At 45.8% G+C, this 15,172-nt stretch overlaps 2 protein-coding genes across 2 annotated transcripts in view; both read right to left on the bottom strand.

The window, feature by feature from the left end:
• Window positions 1-15,172, bottom strand: part of LOC308508222 (guanylate cyclase 2G-like) — a gene marked incomplete at both ends in the record, with an annotated part of 42,620 nt that overhangs the window by 16,130 nt on the left and 11,318 nt on the right. The window contains 9 exon segments of the mRNA XM_081074573.1: window positions 3,511-3,582; window positions 4,108-4,109; window positions 4,112-4,274; window positions 4,909-5,022; window positions 6,340-6,479; window positions 10,907-11,016; window positions 12,129-12,264; window positions 13,427-13,559; window positions 14,849-14,992. Coding sequence (XP_080930699.1) covers window positions 3,511-3,582; window positions 4,108-4,109; window positions 4,112-4,274; window positions 4,909-5,022; window positions 6,340-6,479; window positions 10,907-11,016; window positions 12,129-12,264; window positions 13,427-13,559; window positions 14,849-14,992 — 1,014 coding nt within the window.
• Window positions 7,041-14,943, bottom strand: LOC308508038 (uncharacterized protein). Its single transcript, XM_081074209.1, has 5 exons — window positions 14,849-14,943; window positions 10,821-10,906; window positions 9,994-10,157; window positions 9,438-9,587; window positions 7,041-7,874 (listed from the first exon to the last, which is right to left on the bottom strand). Exons 3-5 carry the CDS (start codon window positions 10,153-10,155, stop codon window positions 7,800-7,802), a joined length of 387 nt encoding a protein of 128 aa, XP_080930335.1. The 5' UTR covers window positions 10,156-10,157; window positions 10,821-10,906; window positions 14,849-14,943; the 3' UTR covers window positions 7,041-7,799.

Here is a 15,172-nt window from a genome sequence, read left to right as displayed (position 1 = left end):
CTATGCACTGAAGTTCTGGGAAGAGAGTATATTTTACATTTAGCTTGTCCTGAGGCAGGTTAATATTCTCATTCTCTCTTTCCCAGTGAGGAAACTTGGGGTTTTAAACTGTTCCCAAGGAGTGGGGACAGAGCTGAAATATACATCCAGGCTGGGTTGCCTTGGAAGACCAGCCATTTCTAAACCACTCGATTTTATTGTTTCCAGGGCCCTGGGTGATTATAGAGGAGGAGGGGCGGGTGGGTCAAAGGTAACACCCTCATACAAGAACAGCCAGGTTCAAATGATTCTCAAGCCCAGCTGAGAAGGGGGTGAAGTCACCCATGGGCGTGGCCATGAGGAAGCACTGACCCTCAAAGTTCCAACAAGGAGGAACAGAAGCGAGGGCTCCTAATGGACTAGTGCACCCAGGGCCAGGGTCCTCAGGCCTCTCATGCACTGGCTGGGGGACTCACCTCTTCCTCCAGCAGTGATGACAGGCTGAGTCACCGTCCGCATTAGCTGAGCCCAGAGCCAATATTGCATTAGAAGTACAAGGCTAATACAGAAAGCAATAAGGAAACATGTAGGACGTGGAAACATCACCCTTGCACCCCCCACTAAAAGAAATTCAGGAGGTCATGTTTCTGTATCAATGTGGCTTGTTTGTTTTTGAGATTATAAAGTTGAATCACATTTTAGAAATGCAACCCACTCAACTGGAGTGGGCTGGCTGGGGCTGCCTCTGGAATTTCTCCAGGGAAAATAGAATTTCTCCAACTGCCTAGGTCTTGGCTTGAAATCTGGGGAGATCTATGTCCAATCCAGAGTTCTGTCTGACCTCATGGAGACTGCGGCAGGCCCCTGACACACATGACTGTCCCTGCCCTTCTTAGTGCCAGGCTCACCCCAGGCATGAGCCATTTGACATTCTGGTCACCAAATCCCCCTGACATTTAAGGATATTAGCAGAGCTCATTCCATTCATGAGCTCCATAAATGACTTGCTTGGGGACACTCGGAATCCTACATAGTTCTCTCCAGGAGTATCTCTTTGTTGTTGTTTTTCTATCTTGATGTAAATGTATGACTCTACGTATATTGTCATAGAACAAATAGAACTATATGAGAGGTGCACAATTTATGAACCACATTTTATGCATTTTGGCAATTCTATCACCTACCTGTCTGTTAGTTACATTCATTTCCCTATTGGAAAGTTGGGGGTGGCCCACAGGGCCCCTATCTCTGGATCCCACATCTGTGCTCTCTGGTACTTGGCAAGGAGGAAGCGTAGCATGGAAAAAAAGACTCAACCTGTGGAGACAGATGGGCTGCAAGCCCCAATCTGCCTCTTACCAGTTGGGCCAGTTACTTTACCTACTAAGCTTCACTTTTATGTCTTCCTGAAATGGAGTAAACATTAATGTTAATCTCTCTGATGCCTGGTACAGAGGTAGTTCTCGTCAAATAGACGTCAGGAGAAGAATTGCTTTTATGATTGGTACGTGACAGGCAGAAGCACAACCTGACCACAGAACTTGACTCAGTTACTGGGTTCATGTCAGAGTTACCCATGGCAAAGCTCTAAGAGGCTGCAGTGACATTTCTGTTATTCTTAGTCCCGGTTCCAGGAATGCCAGCAGAGTAACTGGCCTGGAGGGGACTACCTGTGCCTAGCTCACTGTGACTTCCTTACACAACCCCGTAAGGTGCACACTCCATTTCGAGAGGCAGCGATCCTTCCAAAGCAAGGTGTCAAGCTGTCCTTCTGGCATGGAGTAGGGGACAGACTCAGTGACCTGGAGTAGCTGATGATCATGAGGGAGAGTCTTTCCTTGTCACTCTCACCCACTCCAGAATTTCTCCAGAGAAACCTTTGGCTTAATGCTTCTTGAAAGCCAAATGCCCACACCGGCACAGACTAAATGTATTGGGCATTCACCCCTTGGTGAGAATTTACTAGCTTTCTCTTCACATCCAATATAAACGATGTCAACTGTTTTGAATGGGGCAGGAGACAGATCATTGGAAGTTGAGAGTACTTCCCTGAGCTTGCTGGAAAGGGAAGGGAAACCTGGCTGAAGGGAAGGAGAGAGGAGCCCAGAGTAGGAGAGGAAGCTACGTCAGATTCTCCTATTTTGTAACTGGACCACCGCCACTTCAATAATTTTATATGTATATTTCCTGTTTTTTAACTTTATTCTCCAGCTAGATTTTAAGCCATTTAAATTTGGAAACAAGTCCTTGTCTTCCTACAGACATGCCCAGAGAGACATAAACTATTAACAGATGCTCAATAAAGTTGACTGAAATGATAACAGTGGTGGCCCAGTGTGGTACATGGAGACCCAATCACAAGGAGGTTTCTGTTTGTCTAACTTGCTTGGTTACAATACGCTAGCTTCCCATTAGGGCCTAGGCCATCGAAACCTCACAAGGCCATTAAGATTCAGCTCCTGAGAGACAAAGAACAATTAAATCCTGGAGAAAGAAAAGCGTTTGGCTGTCAATCAGGCCTCATCCATCATATTCAACCTACATGGAGGCGGAGGTCCAAAGAAGCGACCAAAAGTCAAAACCCACTCAATGAGTCACTGTCCCTATACTCCAGAAGGACATTATATTTCACCAATGTACCCCTCACAACACCCAGGCTGACTCTTGCCCACAGGAGTCTATCGGTTGATGGATGGACTATTGATTGGCAGATGGCGACCAGCCCTTGCCCTGTTGGCCATGTGTCAGCTGAGGGGCTTGCTCACCAGAACCCACTCCTAGATCATTGGCTTGTTCCTCTCTTATGGTGAAAACAGATAACGTGAGTTTAGAAAGCACAGCTATATTTTAGCCCAGGTTGAGGAGATCAGCCTCAAGATTCTGGTGCATGCTGACATGGCCCACCTGACTTACCTCCCATCTGTGAAATGGGGATAATAACAGATCTACCTTAGATTTTGTTGTGAGAATTAAGCAAATTAATATATACAGAGTGCTAGAAAGTATTTGAGCCAAAAAAACACTAAATATATTCGAGCTATTATTATTATTATATTATTATTATTACTATTTGCCTCTTTTTTGCAGCCTCCACAGCCCTCTTTGCCCAAAGTAAAGATTCTGCCTCCTTAGATACTTTTGCAGATCTGTGTCCCTTGTATAATAGCTTTGTGGCACTGATCCCAATTTTCTGGACGTGGGAGAAGGAAGGGGTATTAGGAATCCCCAACTCCAGCTTGCTTTAATTAGATTTTCTTTGGAGTAAAAGGTTCTACTCTAAAATGTAATACATACCCAGTTCTTTCCTGATTGGGTAAACCTAGCATCTCTTCCAACGTTAGTGTAAAATACTTATTCTCTTGATATTTACTTGAGATCAGGGAGAGAGAAAAGAATGGACAATGTGAAATGGTAGATTTTAGAAGTGGGATCACTTTGAAGGGACGAGCTGAGGAGGACCAGAATTTTCAGGAAAGATAACAGTTCAATTTAATGGTATTTGTTCTTTACATAAGCGTATGCTATACTCACAGTGACTATGTCATATGCAAATGAGAGCTTGACTATCCAATCCATTTCATTATCTGAGTTTCTCAAAACATCCTGAAAAACAAGTATATAAAATATCACCAGTGATTCAACCTGAAGCACAGTGAGCTTCATATACGGAATGGACTTGGTTCTAATACATTGGATGGTTTTGATCAGAACTAATAAAAACTGACACAGAGCGCTCTAAATCTAGTAAGTGACTATTTCCCGGGAAATACCACAACCTGACTCAATATTGAGAAAGTTACGCAGTCTTGAGTTTTAAAAACACTTCCTTGTTCCCAGCCAAAAGCTAATGGTCACATACCATGGGTAGGATGGGCCCAGGAATGCAATTCAGGAGTAGCTGTGACAGCCATGGAGATGAAACCAAGCTCAGACAGTTTCCACCCAGAACAAAGGAAATCAGACACTTGGCAACTCCACTGATCATTTGATCCCCACAGGCCCAACAAGATAATTCAGGTCTTGCAATTAGACCAGAGAGTAACTGTTCTTGGAGGAAGAGACGAAAGAAATTGATAAGGTTCTTTATTAGCTGGTGCTAATCAACTTAAGGTGAGATTTGTATTTCACTTAAGACTTCCTTTTTTGCAATACTGGGTGACAATGCAGATATTGGGTGGTTCTGTGCAAATGCCAAAGAAGGGAACAATGTTTTCGTGCCTTAATTCATACACCGGAAAACAATAATGGTAATTATAGCTGATGATTATAGTATGTCTTCTGTGCTGGGGACTATGCTATGTGCTTTACATACTCTCAGTTAATGCTCGCAAAGACCCCACGAGATAAGAATTATGACTGCTTCCATTTTACAGATGAGGAAACTGCCGCTCAAGAGGTAAAGTAACGTGTGGAAGGTCATACAACTTATCAGTGACAGAGTTGGGAGGCAAATCCAGGCAGTCTGCCTCCAGCAAATAAACCAAAGGAATGATCAAAGTCTAACCTCAGCCATGGAGATTAACTAAAATCACATCACTATCAACAGGCCCAGCGCTGCTTCCTGGTGTTTACGGCCGTCAATGCCAGTGAGTGGGCCAGATCGTAGATTCGCAGCAAGAAGTCGGACTCCATGATCCTGACTCCCTCCAAGGGTCAGGTTCAAGGGAGGTGAGCAGCCATCACAGACATAAGGGATGAAGAGGCAGAATTAAGGCCAGGAAGAATTAAGGGAAAAGAGTGAGGCTAGGAGGGACCCCAGGCTTCGGGGACCTGCAGGCCAAAGGGTCTGAGATCTAAAATAGGGGCCGTCAGGGGACTGTGGCAGTGGTGAAGGGAAGCTGCTTTCCACCCTTGCTCCTTTGGACTGGGGCCACTTCCACCCAAGCGGGGAGAGGGAACTGGCAACGAAGGGCAGGAGAGCAGCGCTACTTGGTCTCCTCCCAGGGGCCGGGGCCTCACCAGCCGGATTTCCTGCAGCACAGATGGCTTCCTGATCCAGGCTTCCGCTTGGTTACCAACATAGCAGATGGCTACATGGTTTCCCTGGAACCAGAGATAAAGAGGAATGTTCTTAACCCAAGATGATCCAGAAAAAGCTCGACTCTGAAACAGCTAGGAAAGGGAACAGGGAGACTGGGAAGAAATCAGCCTAAGAAAGGGATTGTCAAGCGCCCCACTGCCCAAATCAGCCATCGGGAGGGCTCTATGTCCAGGCACTGAGCTAGCTGCTCAACATAAACTATCCCATTTACTAGGCATCACAGTCCTACGAGGTGGGAATGATTAGTTCATTTCAGATAGGCTTACCCAGGTTAGGTAACTTGTCCAAGGTCACACATTTGTAGGTGGTACAGCCAGAATGTGAACATCTGACGTCAAGCGTACACTCTTTCTATTCTGCAATAATGTCCCTTTATCCTTCAGAGAAATAGTGAGTTGAGGTCATAAGTGTAAGTCTGGAGTCAGATACCTAGTTCAAAGCTCATTTCTACCACTTACTACCTGAATAACCTTGAGCAAGGGATTCATGCCTACAAGCCTCCATCACCTCATCTAAAAAATGGAGATTAAAAGTAATATCTAGGGCCGGCCCGGTGGCTCAGGCGGTTAGAGCTCCAAGCTCCTAACTCCGAAGGCTGCTGGTTCGATTCCCACATGGGCCAGTGGGCTCTCAACCACAAGGTTGCCAGTTCAATTCCTCAAGTCCCACAAGGGATGGTGGGCAGCATCCCCTGCAACTAAGATTGAACACAGCACCTTGAGCTGAGCTCCCGGATGGCTCAGTTGGTTGGAGTGTGTCCTCTCAGCCACAACGGTGCCAGTTCGACTTCCACAAGGGATGGTGGGCTGCGCCCCATGCAAGTAGCAACGGCAACTGGACCTGGAGCTGAGCTGCGCCCTCCGCAACTAAGACTGAAAGGACAACAACTTGAAGCTGAACGGCACCCTCCACATCTAAGATTGAAAGGACAACAACTTGACTTGGAAAAAAGTCCTGGAAGTACACACTGTTCCCCAGTAAAGTCCTGTTCCCCTTCCCCAATAAAATCTTTAAAAAAAAAAAAAAGTGATACCTATATCATATGGTTGTGTCAAGGATTAAATCAATTAAAATATGTTTACTTAATGCGTGGCACATATCAAGTTTTCAGTATGTGCCGTATCTTATTGTTATTACCTATTGAGTCTGCTTGTGGAGAGTCACTTAATCACCACATAGAACATAGAACAACCTGGAAAGATCTGGGTAGAAGAAGGGATAGAATCTGGACACAAGAGACGGGAAGCGTCAGTATGAGTTAAATGTCAACCCAATATCTGCCACTTTCAGTATGGAATTAATTGCAAAGGACTCAGGACTATGATGGGAGTTCCAAAGAGGAAGGGATTCCTATGGGTGGAAGGAAAGGCTCCTCGGAAGAGGTGATGACTAAGTTGAACAGTGAAGAAGAAGAAGGTTCCAGATGGGGTGGAAGAGGGGGCAGCAGCCATCGCATTTTCTGAGGACGAAACACACATGGCATAATCAGCAAGACCAATTGGATGAGTATAGGATCTAGGCCAAGAAAAACAAAACAAAACAAAAAAGCTTCTGAAAGTAGATTGGGGCTAGGCTGTAGAGAGCCTTGAGTCCCTGGTGAAAGAATTTGGAAACTATGTTACAGTCAACACACATGGGGAATCATGTTGACTGTATGATGTATGAGGTTTGAGGGAGAGGAGGGGAAACATTTTAGGAAGATTAAGCAATAGTGGTATGCTGTAGGCTGTTGGTTTCCATCTCTAAACAGCGAGTTGACTGTACAACACACAGGTTTGTATGAATGGAGGTCCTTAGGGGTTTATGGGTGATAATATCCAAGGAGGTTTTCTGTAGCTTGAAAACTCAAGTAAACATTTAGAAAAGTAGATGCAGTTGCCTTGGGAATGACTTGGCTCCAATCTTTGCTAAACCCAATTTAGAGCGTAAGTCCTCCCTTGCTTGGAGCTTTCTGCCCTTACTCTCTGGGACTTTCATTTGAAAGAATAAACATTGATTTTTTTTTTTTTTTTTTTGCTTTACAAAATTTTCCTCCAGGACCTTTGACCTTCTGAAGGAGTGCTAAGCACAGGCAACCATAATGGTTGGGGGAATGGAAAAGAGGGTAAGAACGGGCGGGAAGGAATCACACTGCAGACTTCTGTGCTGGAGAAGCACCAATACCCACAACTCATTTATCAGGGCTAAAGCACCGAGGGTGAAACAATCCAGGCTCTAGGACTATACTGGCCAATAAGATAGTCACTAGCCCCAGGGGGCCAATTAAATGTAAATTAATTAAAATGATACACAATTTAAAATTCAGCTCCCCAGTCACACTAATGTTCAATAGTCACCTGATGGTGGTGGCTACCATATTGGACTGAGCAGATGTGGAATGTTACCATATTCATAAAAAGTTGTGTTGGACAAAGCTGAGTCTAATATAGAAGCTAGCATAGGCATCACCTGAGAGTTTGTTAAGGAAAATGCAGAATCTCAGGCCCTACCCTAGACCAGCTGAACCAGAATCTACTTTGTAACAAGAGTCCCAGGTGATTCAGATGCACATTAAAGTTGAGAAGCACCAGTCTGGAGTTACAATACTGCCTAGTTTGTACTTGGAGAAAGTCCCCCTGTGTAGAATGCTCTGCCTGACAGAAAGGACATGCAGAGAATGGGACAGATACACACACTAAGACCTTCATGCAGCCACCTTGATCTCAGAAGTACCTGGTAAAGCCCGACTGGGGCATACAGGAGCTCTTTCCCCCACTGGCTCTTGACAAAGTTGCTGAATTCAGTCCCCAGAAATCATCACACTAGCCAAGTTGCCCCTGTCCCTTCTCGACACAGGTGTCCCTCTCTGGGGTGGCTGTAAAACAGGATATGATTCAGTCACGCTCAGTATCATGATCAAGCACCGAAGAATGTGCATTTGATAGATGAATGCCAAGGTCACACAGATCATAAATGGGAGAGGTAGGACGCGAACCCTGACCTCTCTGACCTGAGGTGTGAGTGCCTAACTACTACACACATTGCTCTTGTGTCTGTACCACCACGGATAGTGTCATGGTTAGGAGGGCAGACCCTGGAGTCAGATGACCCAAATTCAAGTTCTGGTCTGGTACTTAATTACATGTGTGACCTGAGTTATTTTCCTAAGTGGACATCTCACCATGTCTTACAGAGAATGTCTTACAGCTGAGGAAACCTGTTTTTCAAGGAGAGTCTCACCTGGAACCCTAATGTAGAAACCAGGGAACTCAGAGCTGCTTTGGTTGAAAAGGAGAAAGGAGGGCTCAGAATTCCTCCCTACCACACCTGCACCCTTAATCTATCATTCACCTCAAGACCAGACCAGTGCACCCAGAATCCCCAGGGACATTTGAAAATGACTTACTGATGAACTCCCATCCCCTGGTCTTAGCATGTTGAAGACTCCCAGACTGGGTACTTGCCAAGTCACCTTTTTTTATTTTGAAGGTCATAACTCATTCGTTGAATGAATAGTGTATGCAAGAACGCCAATAAAAGGAAACTAATTCTACAAACTACAATTTTGAAAATAAAGCCAACATAACAGGAACAAGATACACATACCACAAGAGGAATGTTTGATTTTGACCCATTCCTTATGTTTACAATTAACCTAAATGTCCAATAGAACAAACCTGCATACCTCAGTCTAATTTTTGCACTTTTTAAACAAGCAATAACATTCTAAAACACTTTCTTTTACTTTGAGATATTTAAGATTCACATATTTGTTCAAGCACATAAATTCTGATTCAAGTGTAGATCTCTATATCTTGTTATTCTCTTAATAGCTTGCGTAGCATGGACTCCTGAGCAAGCACTATGAAATTGTGAACTTGCTGATCTTTGAAATAAAATGTATTTCAATTGTGGGTTTTTAATAAATTGAGCTGAATGTGAAATTCACCCCCTCTTTTGCCCTCTTCCCAGGAACAAAGAGCTCTTATTAAAGTATAGAAACTCAAGTCTATACACCCTACAGCACATTTCTCACTAACATTTCTGGTAAGGCAATCAATGCTCCAGAATAATCAAGATGCCCTGGCGAAGATTATACTGCTTAATATCAATAACAAAAAACAAAACAAAAAAGAAAAAAGGAAAGAAAGAAAAGACACTCCAAAATTGCCAGCTAAAATATGGATAGGACAGGCAGGGCAGTACTTTTTGAAGTTATATAAATGTTATATATTGGGTTGGTGCAAAAGTAATTGCAGTTTAAAACGTTAAAAATAATTGCAAAAAACGCAATTACGTCTGCAGCAACCTAATACTCATCGAATAATGTCATGCTTATTATGTGTGCCAAGCCTCCCATTCCTAGCACCCTACACCTTGGCACACCTTGTTTACTCCTCTCCTGGTCACTAGCAAACCCACTCGACCCAAATGTTACCTCCTCTCTGAAGTCTTCACAATGCTGAGACATTTCATTCCTCCACCTGCCGGGCTTCTGTCTCACGTTGTAGACACCTCTCAGAGCACCTGCCTCCCTCTGAAGGGACCTCATTTGTCGTGTATCTCCATGCTTTGCACTATGCTTCACCTACAGGAAATGTGCAACACGTGAGTTGAGCAAATGAACCTTATTGTTTTAGTCACCAGATTAAAGGAGTTAATATGGTTTTGAAAAGAACTAGATGCTTCCCAGAAGACAGCTTGAATATTTAGCAGGATATATAGATTTTTACACCCACAGGGTAATAGAGCAAAAGGGGAATTTTAGAGATCCGGCGGGATCATTTTTAAGTATTCAGAAACTGAGGTTCAGAAGTGACATTCTCAGAGATATTCAGCAGGGAAGTGGTAGGCCTAGAGCCAGAACTCAGGGCTTGAGATTTCTCACTTTATAAATGTCAGCCTCTGCTCTCATAAGCTCCGAGATGATGTCCCTTCCACAAATCACCAGCAGTGAGAAGCAAAGTGGATGCCTGGGCCAGGTGTGGCCTCACCTTGCTCTGGGGCAGGATGGTGATGTCGTCATAATCGATTTGCCACCAAATGTCTTTATTTGGCCTCAGCCATTTTCCCCTCTGCATCCTTAAAATCCGACCTATGATGACAACTCCCAAAACAGTAACCAGGAGGGTTATGGCGAGAATCACAGCAGTCATACCTGGAGGGCAGAGACACATCACCCATTACTCAGGCCTGCCTAAGACAAGTGAGCACACTCTGGCCCCAGCCTGTCCCTGCCAAGCAGATGCCTCAAAAGCTGTCCAGATGCACATCCAAGTTAGGATACACTGAATCCCCTCAGACCGGTCTCTTCCAGGAATGCTTTACTGACCTCCTCTCTGGTCCCCGTAGCAACAGCACTCACCTCGCCCTTTGTGTAGAAACTTCCAGTGGGGAGAATAGTGATAACTTCTAATGCCACCACCACCTTTTATTCAACCTTTACTACGTTTAATAAATGAGAACAATTCCTTAAAGTTGTTCTCAGGTATAATCCATCTAATACCAGGGCTGGACCCCTAAACATCGGGCAACACCCTCCTGTCCAGACTCTTTCTACCTCCTTAGAAATGAAGTTCCTGAGCCTCAAGTCTCAGGAGCCAAGTTTCCCTAGAGCAGAGGTTCTCAACAGGGGAGGTGGGCGATGTTGCCTCCCTGGGGGATATTTGGAAACATCTGGAGACATTCTAGGTTGTTACAATTGGAGGGTTTCACTGGCTTGTAATGAGCCACTGGCATCAAAGCAGCCTACAATGCATAGGACAGCCCCACCCCCCAACCCTCCCCACTCCACCACACACACACATAGAGATTATCCTACCCAAAATGTCGGCAGTGCTGCTGCTGTTGAGAAGCCCTGTTGTAGCGAATCCTTTCCTGCTATCTTCCCCGAGTGCCCACACTAACCTGTAAGAGTAGGCTGAGTTTTACAGAGCTCATTGTAAAATCCACAGCCAGGTCTGCCTTCCGTAAAGGAGCCATGGGGCCAAGTAACAGTGGAGAAATTCCTCATGGGCCTTAACAGCAACAAAAAAGTCAATGAAAGGTCAGTGCCCACTTGATTTAACCTACTTGTCTCTACCTCAGGTATAGCAGGGGCAAATAAAACACGTCATTTGCAAAAAGCAGGCCTTGATCTCTTAATTCACATGTCTGCTGATCCATCCAATTTTCCCACCTTACCCAGACGCTTCAAATCCAGCTTTCAGGTACTCTAATTCAAGGAAATGCAGTATCTTTCTGCAGGGTACCATAGCTAGCTGACTCGATCTTTTGATTTAAACCGCGTCCCTTCTGATTTAAAAGATGATGTGGCAATTCTGCAATGTTGCTGGGATTTTCTCCCATGTTCGATGCAGGTAAATCTTATTGCAGAGCAGCTTTACATTTCACAGACCAAAACATCTCCCCCTGCGTGAAGAATGCCGGTTTCTATAACACTGGGGACCTTGTGTGCCATGGTTGTTTTATTTTCTGAACCAAGCCACTTTGATACATTTAAATTCCATAAGAGTAGGAGAGAAGGAAGTGTCAAATCTGGACTGGGGATGGTGACAGTGGAGGCAAATAGATATTGAATTAAGCTCTAGGCTTCCTTTTAGTTTTATCATTGATTTATAACTGAGAGAACAAAAGCAGAGATTTTTTTTCTGGGGATTCTTGAGTACTGGGAACCCAGGATGGCACCCAGGTCCTGGCGTCCACTGGACTCCCTGTTTTGGAGGCCGGCTGACTGAAAGAGTCTGTTTCAGGGACTGTGGACCCAACTCCCTTGGGGGCCCTGTGCTCCATCAGCACCCTGGGCCAGGGCCGCTCCTCCAAACCACAGGCTAGTGTAACCTGCCCGACTGGCTCCTCAGAGGAGGCCCAGGCTCCTGCGGAGGAGCAGGTAAGTGTGCTGTGTTCTAAACTTAAACCTCAAGTGGCCAAGCCACACCCACAATCAAGGGCAAGAGCACCTTAAAGGCCCAAACTCCATCTTTGGGAGTTCAGCGAGAACCAGACAAGGTGCGGTGGATTCTAGGAACTGGACCCCAAATTGGCTTCCCAGCAGGCCCCCAGCCCTCCCTCTCCTCTCAGGTCTCTTCCTGTAGTATGAACTAAACTCGAAGACAGGTCCCATCAGCACCTGAGTACTTTCTGATAGCTGTCATAATGAAGAACAGGAAGAAAGAAAGACCCATTTCTGGATGTCCATAGAGCATAGACCGAGTAATCCATGCACCTTTCTCCCTGGGGGTCCACAAACACGGGGCCAGTAATTCCTAGAAAGAGAATATTCCACACAGTGAGGAAGGAAGACAGAGAGGAACCTGGGACGCAAACTCCTGTCAGCAGAAACCCGTCCCCAGCAGCCAGCACCGAAAGCTAGCTGTGAGGCCATTTCAGGGACCAGGACAGAGGGTGAAGAAGGAGAGTGAAAACAAGGGATAGTTCAGAGGTTGTACCCTGGTGGGGCTCAGGGGCCACGTTGAGCAGCCAGCTGTTCTTTGTCACGGGATGCTGGGAAGGCCCATTCAGCATTTAAAACAAAAAAAGTTTCTACGTAATTTCACATAAAACCCAAGATTTACGCTTCCCTAGGACAACCATAGAGGACAACAGGAGGCCAAATGACACAGAGGCAGGTGGTGGCCCTGGGAACAGCCACTCCTCCAGGTCCCTCCCACCCTCCTCACCACACCCCCTCCACACTGCCAGGCCCTGGGGCAGGAGTTTGCAAGTTTTGTCCTTAGAGCCGCCCTTCCTTCCTGGTTTTGGTTTGTGCTGGGGCATTGGCCCGGCTCTCCGTCCTGGCCCCGGTGTGTTCTTTGTTCTTCCTTAGGATATGCTCAACCTGACGCACAAAAGACACATCCGAGATCCCAGAGAAGTGAAGTGCAGCTCCGCCACACCCCAAACTAGGACTCGTGGTCTGACATAAGACTTGTTGCTGATTTATTTCCACTGGGGACAGGACATAAAATTACCATCTATGAAGCACCTACTATGTGCCCGGCACTGTGGGCTGTGATGACTTCACTCCTCTCGTCCCTGTTGACCCCGCTAAGGAGGCACCACTATCCATTCCTAATAATAAAGGCTTGGAAGCAAGACTCCCCCTAGTTTCCAGACACAAGAAGAGGCAGGCTCATTGGGCCTCAAGTACCATGTTCTTCCCAGCGCGCCACGATGCAGTACTGCGCACATGCGCGCTGCTGTACTTCATGTGGGCGTCAAGCGCAGCTCCCTCCAAGGTGTGCGCAGGGAAGGGGCTGGAGCCTATGCAACAATTAGGGTCGCTGCTCTCAGCATGTAGTATGTTCACTGCGCAAAGAAGGGATCGGGCCTCGATTTTCTAATTTGACCTCCTCCGCTGGGGGTCGCTTCCCAATTGGTGTAAAGGCCTTTGGCCCTGGTTAGCTCTGTGGCTGTTGTGCTGGATACCATGGCAGAAATGAACATGAGAAGCAGGAACAAATATCCTGATTCTGTTAAGGTCCGGTTCTGCAGCTCTTATGGGAGCAGAAGCCAGCTTGGAAGGGGGGCAGGGGGAGGTGAGCTTTCCAGGCTTGAGTCCCTGAAAGGAGCCCAGGCACCCAGAAGGGCATCATTGCCCTTCATATCTGCCCCGACTCCCACCATTAGGAATTTCTAAAAGAACAGGAAAGAGGAAATAAATTGACCTGGCAGAGGAGATTAAACTGAGAGCAGGAAGACAGACTCCCTTCCCCTCACCTCCTTTTTTTTTTAAGTAAATACTTCAGGGTCAGGAAGAAAAGAAGGGAGGGAAGCAGGTTAAAATTTCTACTTGGAAAAGGTATTGATGGGGCAAATGTGAACTGAGTCTATGAAAACCCCAAAGAGCAGGCCCCAGCTGTTCTCTTTAAATTTTTTGATAAAGTTTAGATCATAATTTATTAAGTGAATGATAAGCCAAACAAAAGATAAATAGCTACCATTTAATGAGTAGATACTATGTGCCAAGCTCTAGATATATTTTAATTACTTTTCAATGTTATACATCAGTGAAGACATGAGCCCTAGAGAAAGACAGGCCTTACTCTGAATTCTGGCTCTACCATGTAGTAACTTGGTGACTCTGAACAAGTAGATAACGTTTCTACCCTGGGTTTACTCACCTTCATAATATAATACAGAGAGTGATAGTACTACCTCCTGGGTTGTGTGAGGATTAAGTGAGATAACACACAGAAGCTCTTGGCACCCAGACTGGTAAAAGGTAAGCCCTCTATAAATGTTGGCTATTATTATTATATGTTGTAGGAGGTATTGTCTTACAAATGAGAAAACTAGAATACAAAAAGATGACAGCAATCGGTCAACCCCCGGGGTGATTTCAAAACAGATCACATCCAAGCCTATCCTCACCCTGGCGAGGAAAGTCAAGTAGGCTAAGCCCCATCTTTACAGGTTGCTAGTCATGAATGAGGCCCAGTGCCCCATCAGGGAAGACACGGGACGGAAGGGATCGTGGACATGACCCCAGCATGCAGGTCCCACTCTCTGGAGTTTTATTCTTGATGTACCAGTTTGAAAGGAACTATAAGAGAGACTTTCTGGGGGTGGGTGGGGGAGTGGGTAGGGGATAAGATGCCCTAGAGGCCCCCTCACCTGGTGTAGGCAGCCTTCTGGACAGAGCAGGAAGAGTAGACTTTGGCAGCTAGGAGGTTTAACCTCCACCACCCTCTGGAAGACTGGAATCTTCACAAGAAGGAGGAATTCTATAATTCAGTGTGAGGAAAGCCCTAACTGTGGCCTTAAACCACATGCCCAACATCTCAGAGCCCCACTGACTCGGGGGGCAGGCCTGAGTTACAAAACCCCACCAGCAGTCAAGACACTTACCTGCAGTGCAGTCTGATTGGAACCTTTCAGTGTGCTGACCAGCTGCTGCCCGTCCCGGAAATCTCTTCCAGCCTTTATCATGTCCTTCACGGTCTGTGCATACAGCAGGACCGCGTCGTGAAAGTAGGCAGAGTAAGGGCTCTCCTTCAAGGAGGGAAGCAAACACAGGGTTTTAAAAGGCCCATGGCCTGCTGACTAACAGCCCTTTTCTCAGTTAGGAGGAATTTCTCTCCAACCTCTGTACAGTGTAACATAACACATGTTCTCCATCCATTTCAGAGAGAGTAGAGGGACCTCCATGAGCCTGGGCCGGTGCTAACAACC

This window comes from Rhinolophus hipposideros (assembly GCF_964194185.1).
Source record: "Rhinolophus hipposideros genome assembly, chromosome: 15".
NCBI classification, from domain to species: Eukaryota; Metazoa; Chordata; class Mammalia; order Chiroptera; family Rhinolophidae; genus Rhinolophus; species Rhinolophus hipposideros.
Note: the sequence above shows the minus strand (reverse complement) of the source record. Positions and strands in the feature narration are given on the sequence as shown.

Excerpts from the sequence above, each read along its gene's own strand:
- LOC308508038 (XM_081074209.1), bottom strand. The coding sequence starts at position 10,155 with ATGACTGCTGTGATTCTCGCCATAACCCTCCTGGTTACTGTTTTGGGA. Across the intron at positions 9,588-9,993 it reads CCATCCTGCCCCAGAGCAAG|GTGAAGCATAGTGCAAAGCA; the intron begins GTGAGGCCACAC and ends CATTTCCTGTAG. Across the intron at positions 7,875-9,437 it reads GTGAAGACTTCAGAGAGGAG|CCACCCCAGAGAGGGACACC; the intron begins GTAACATTTGGG and ends CCTGTTTTACAG.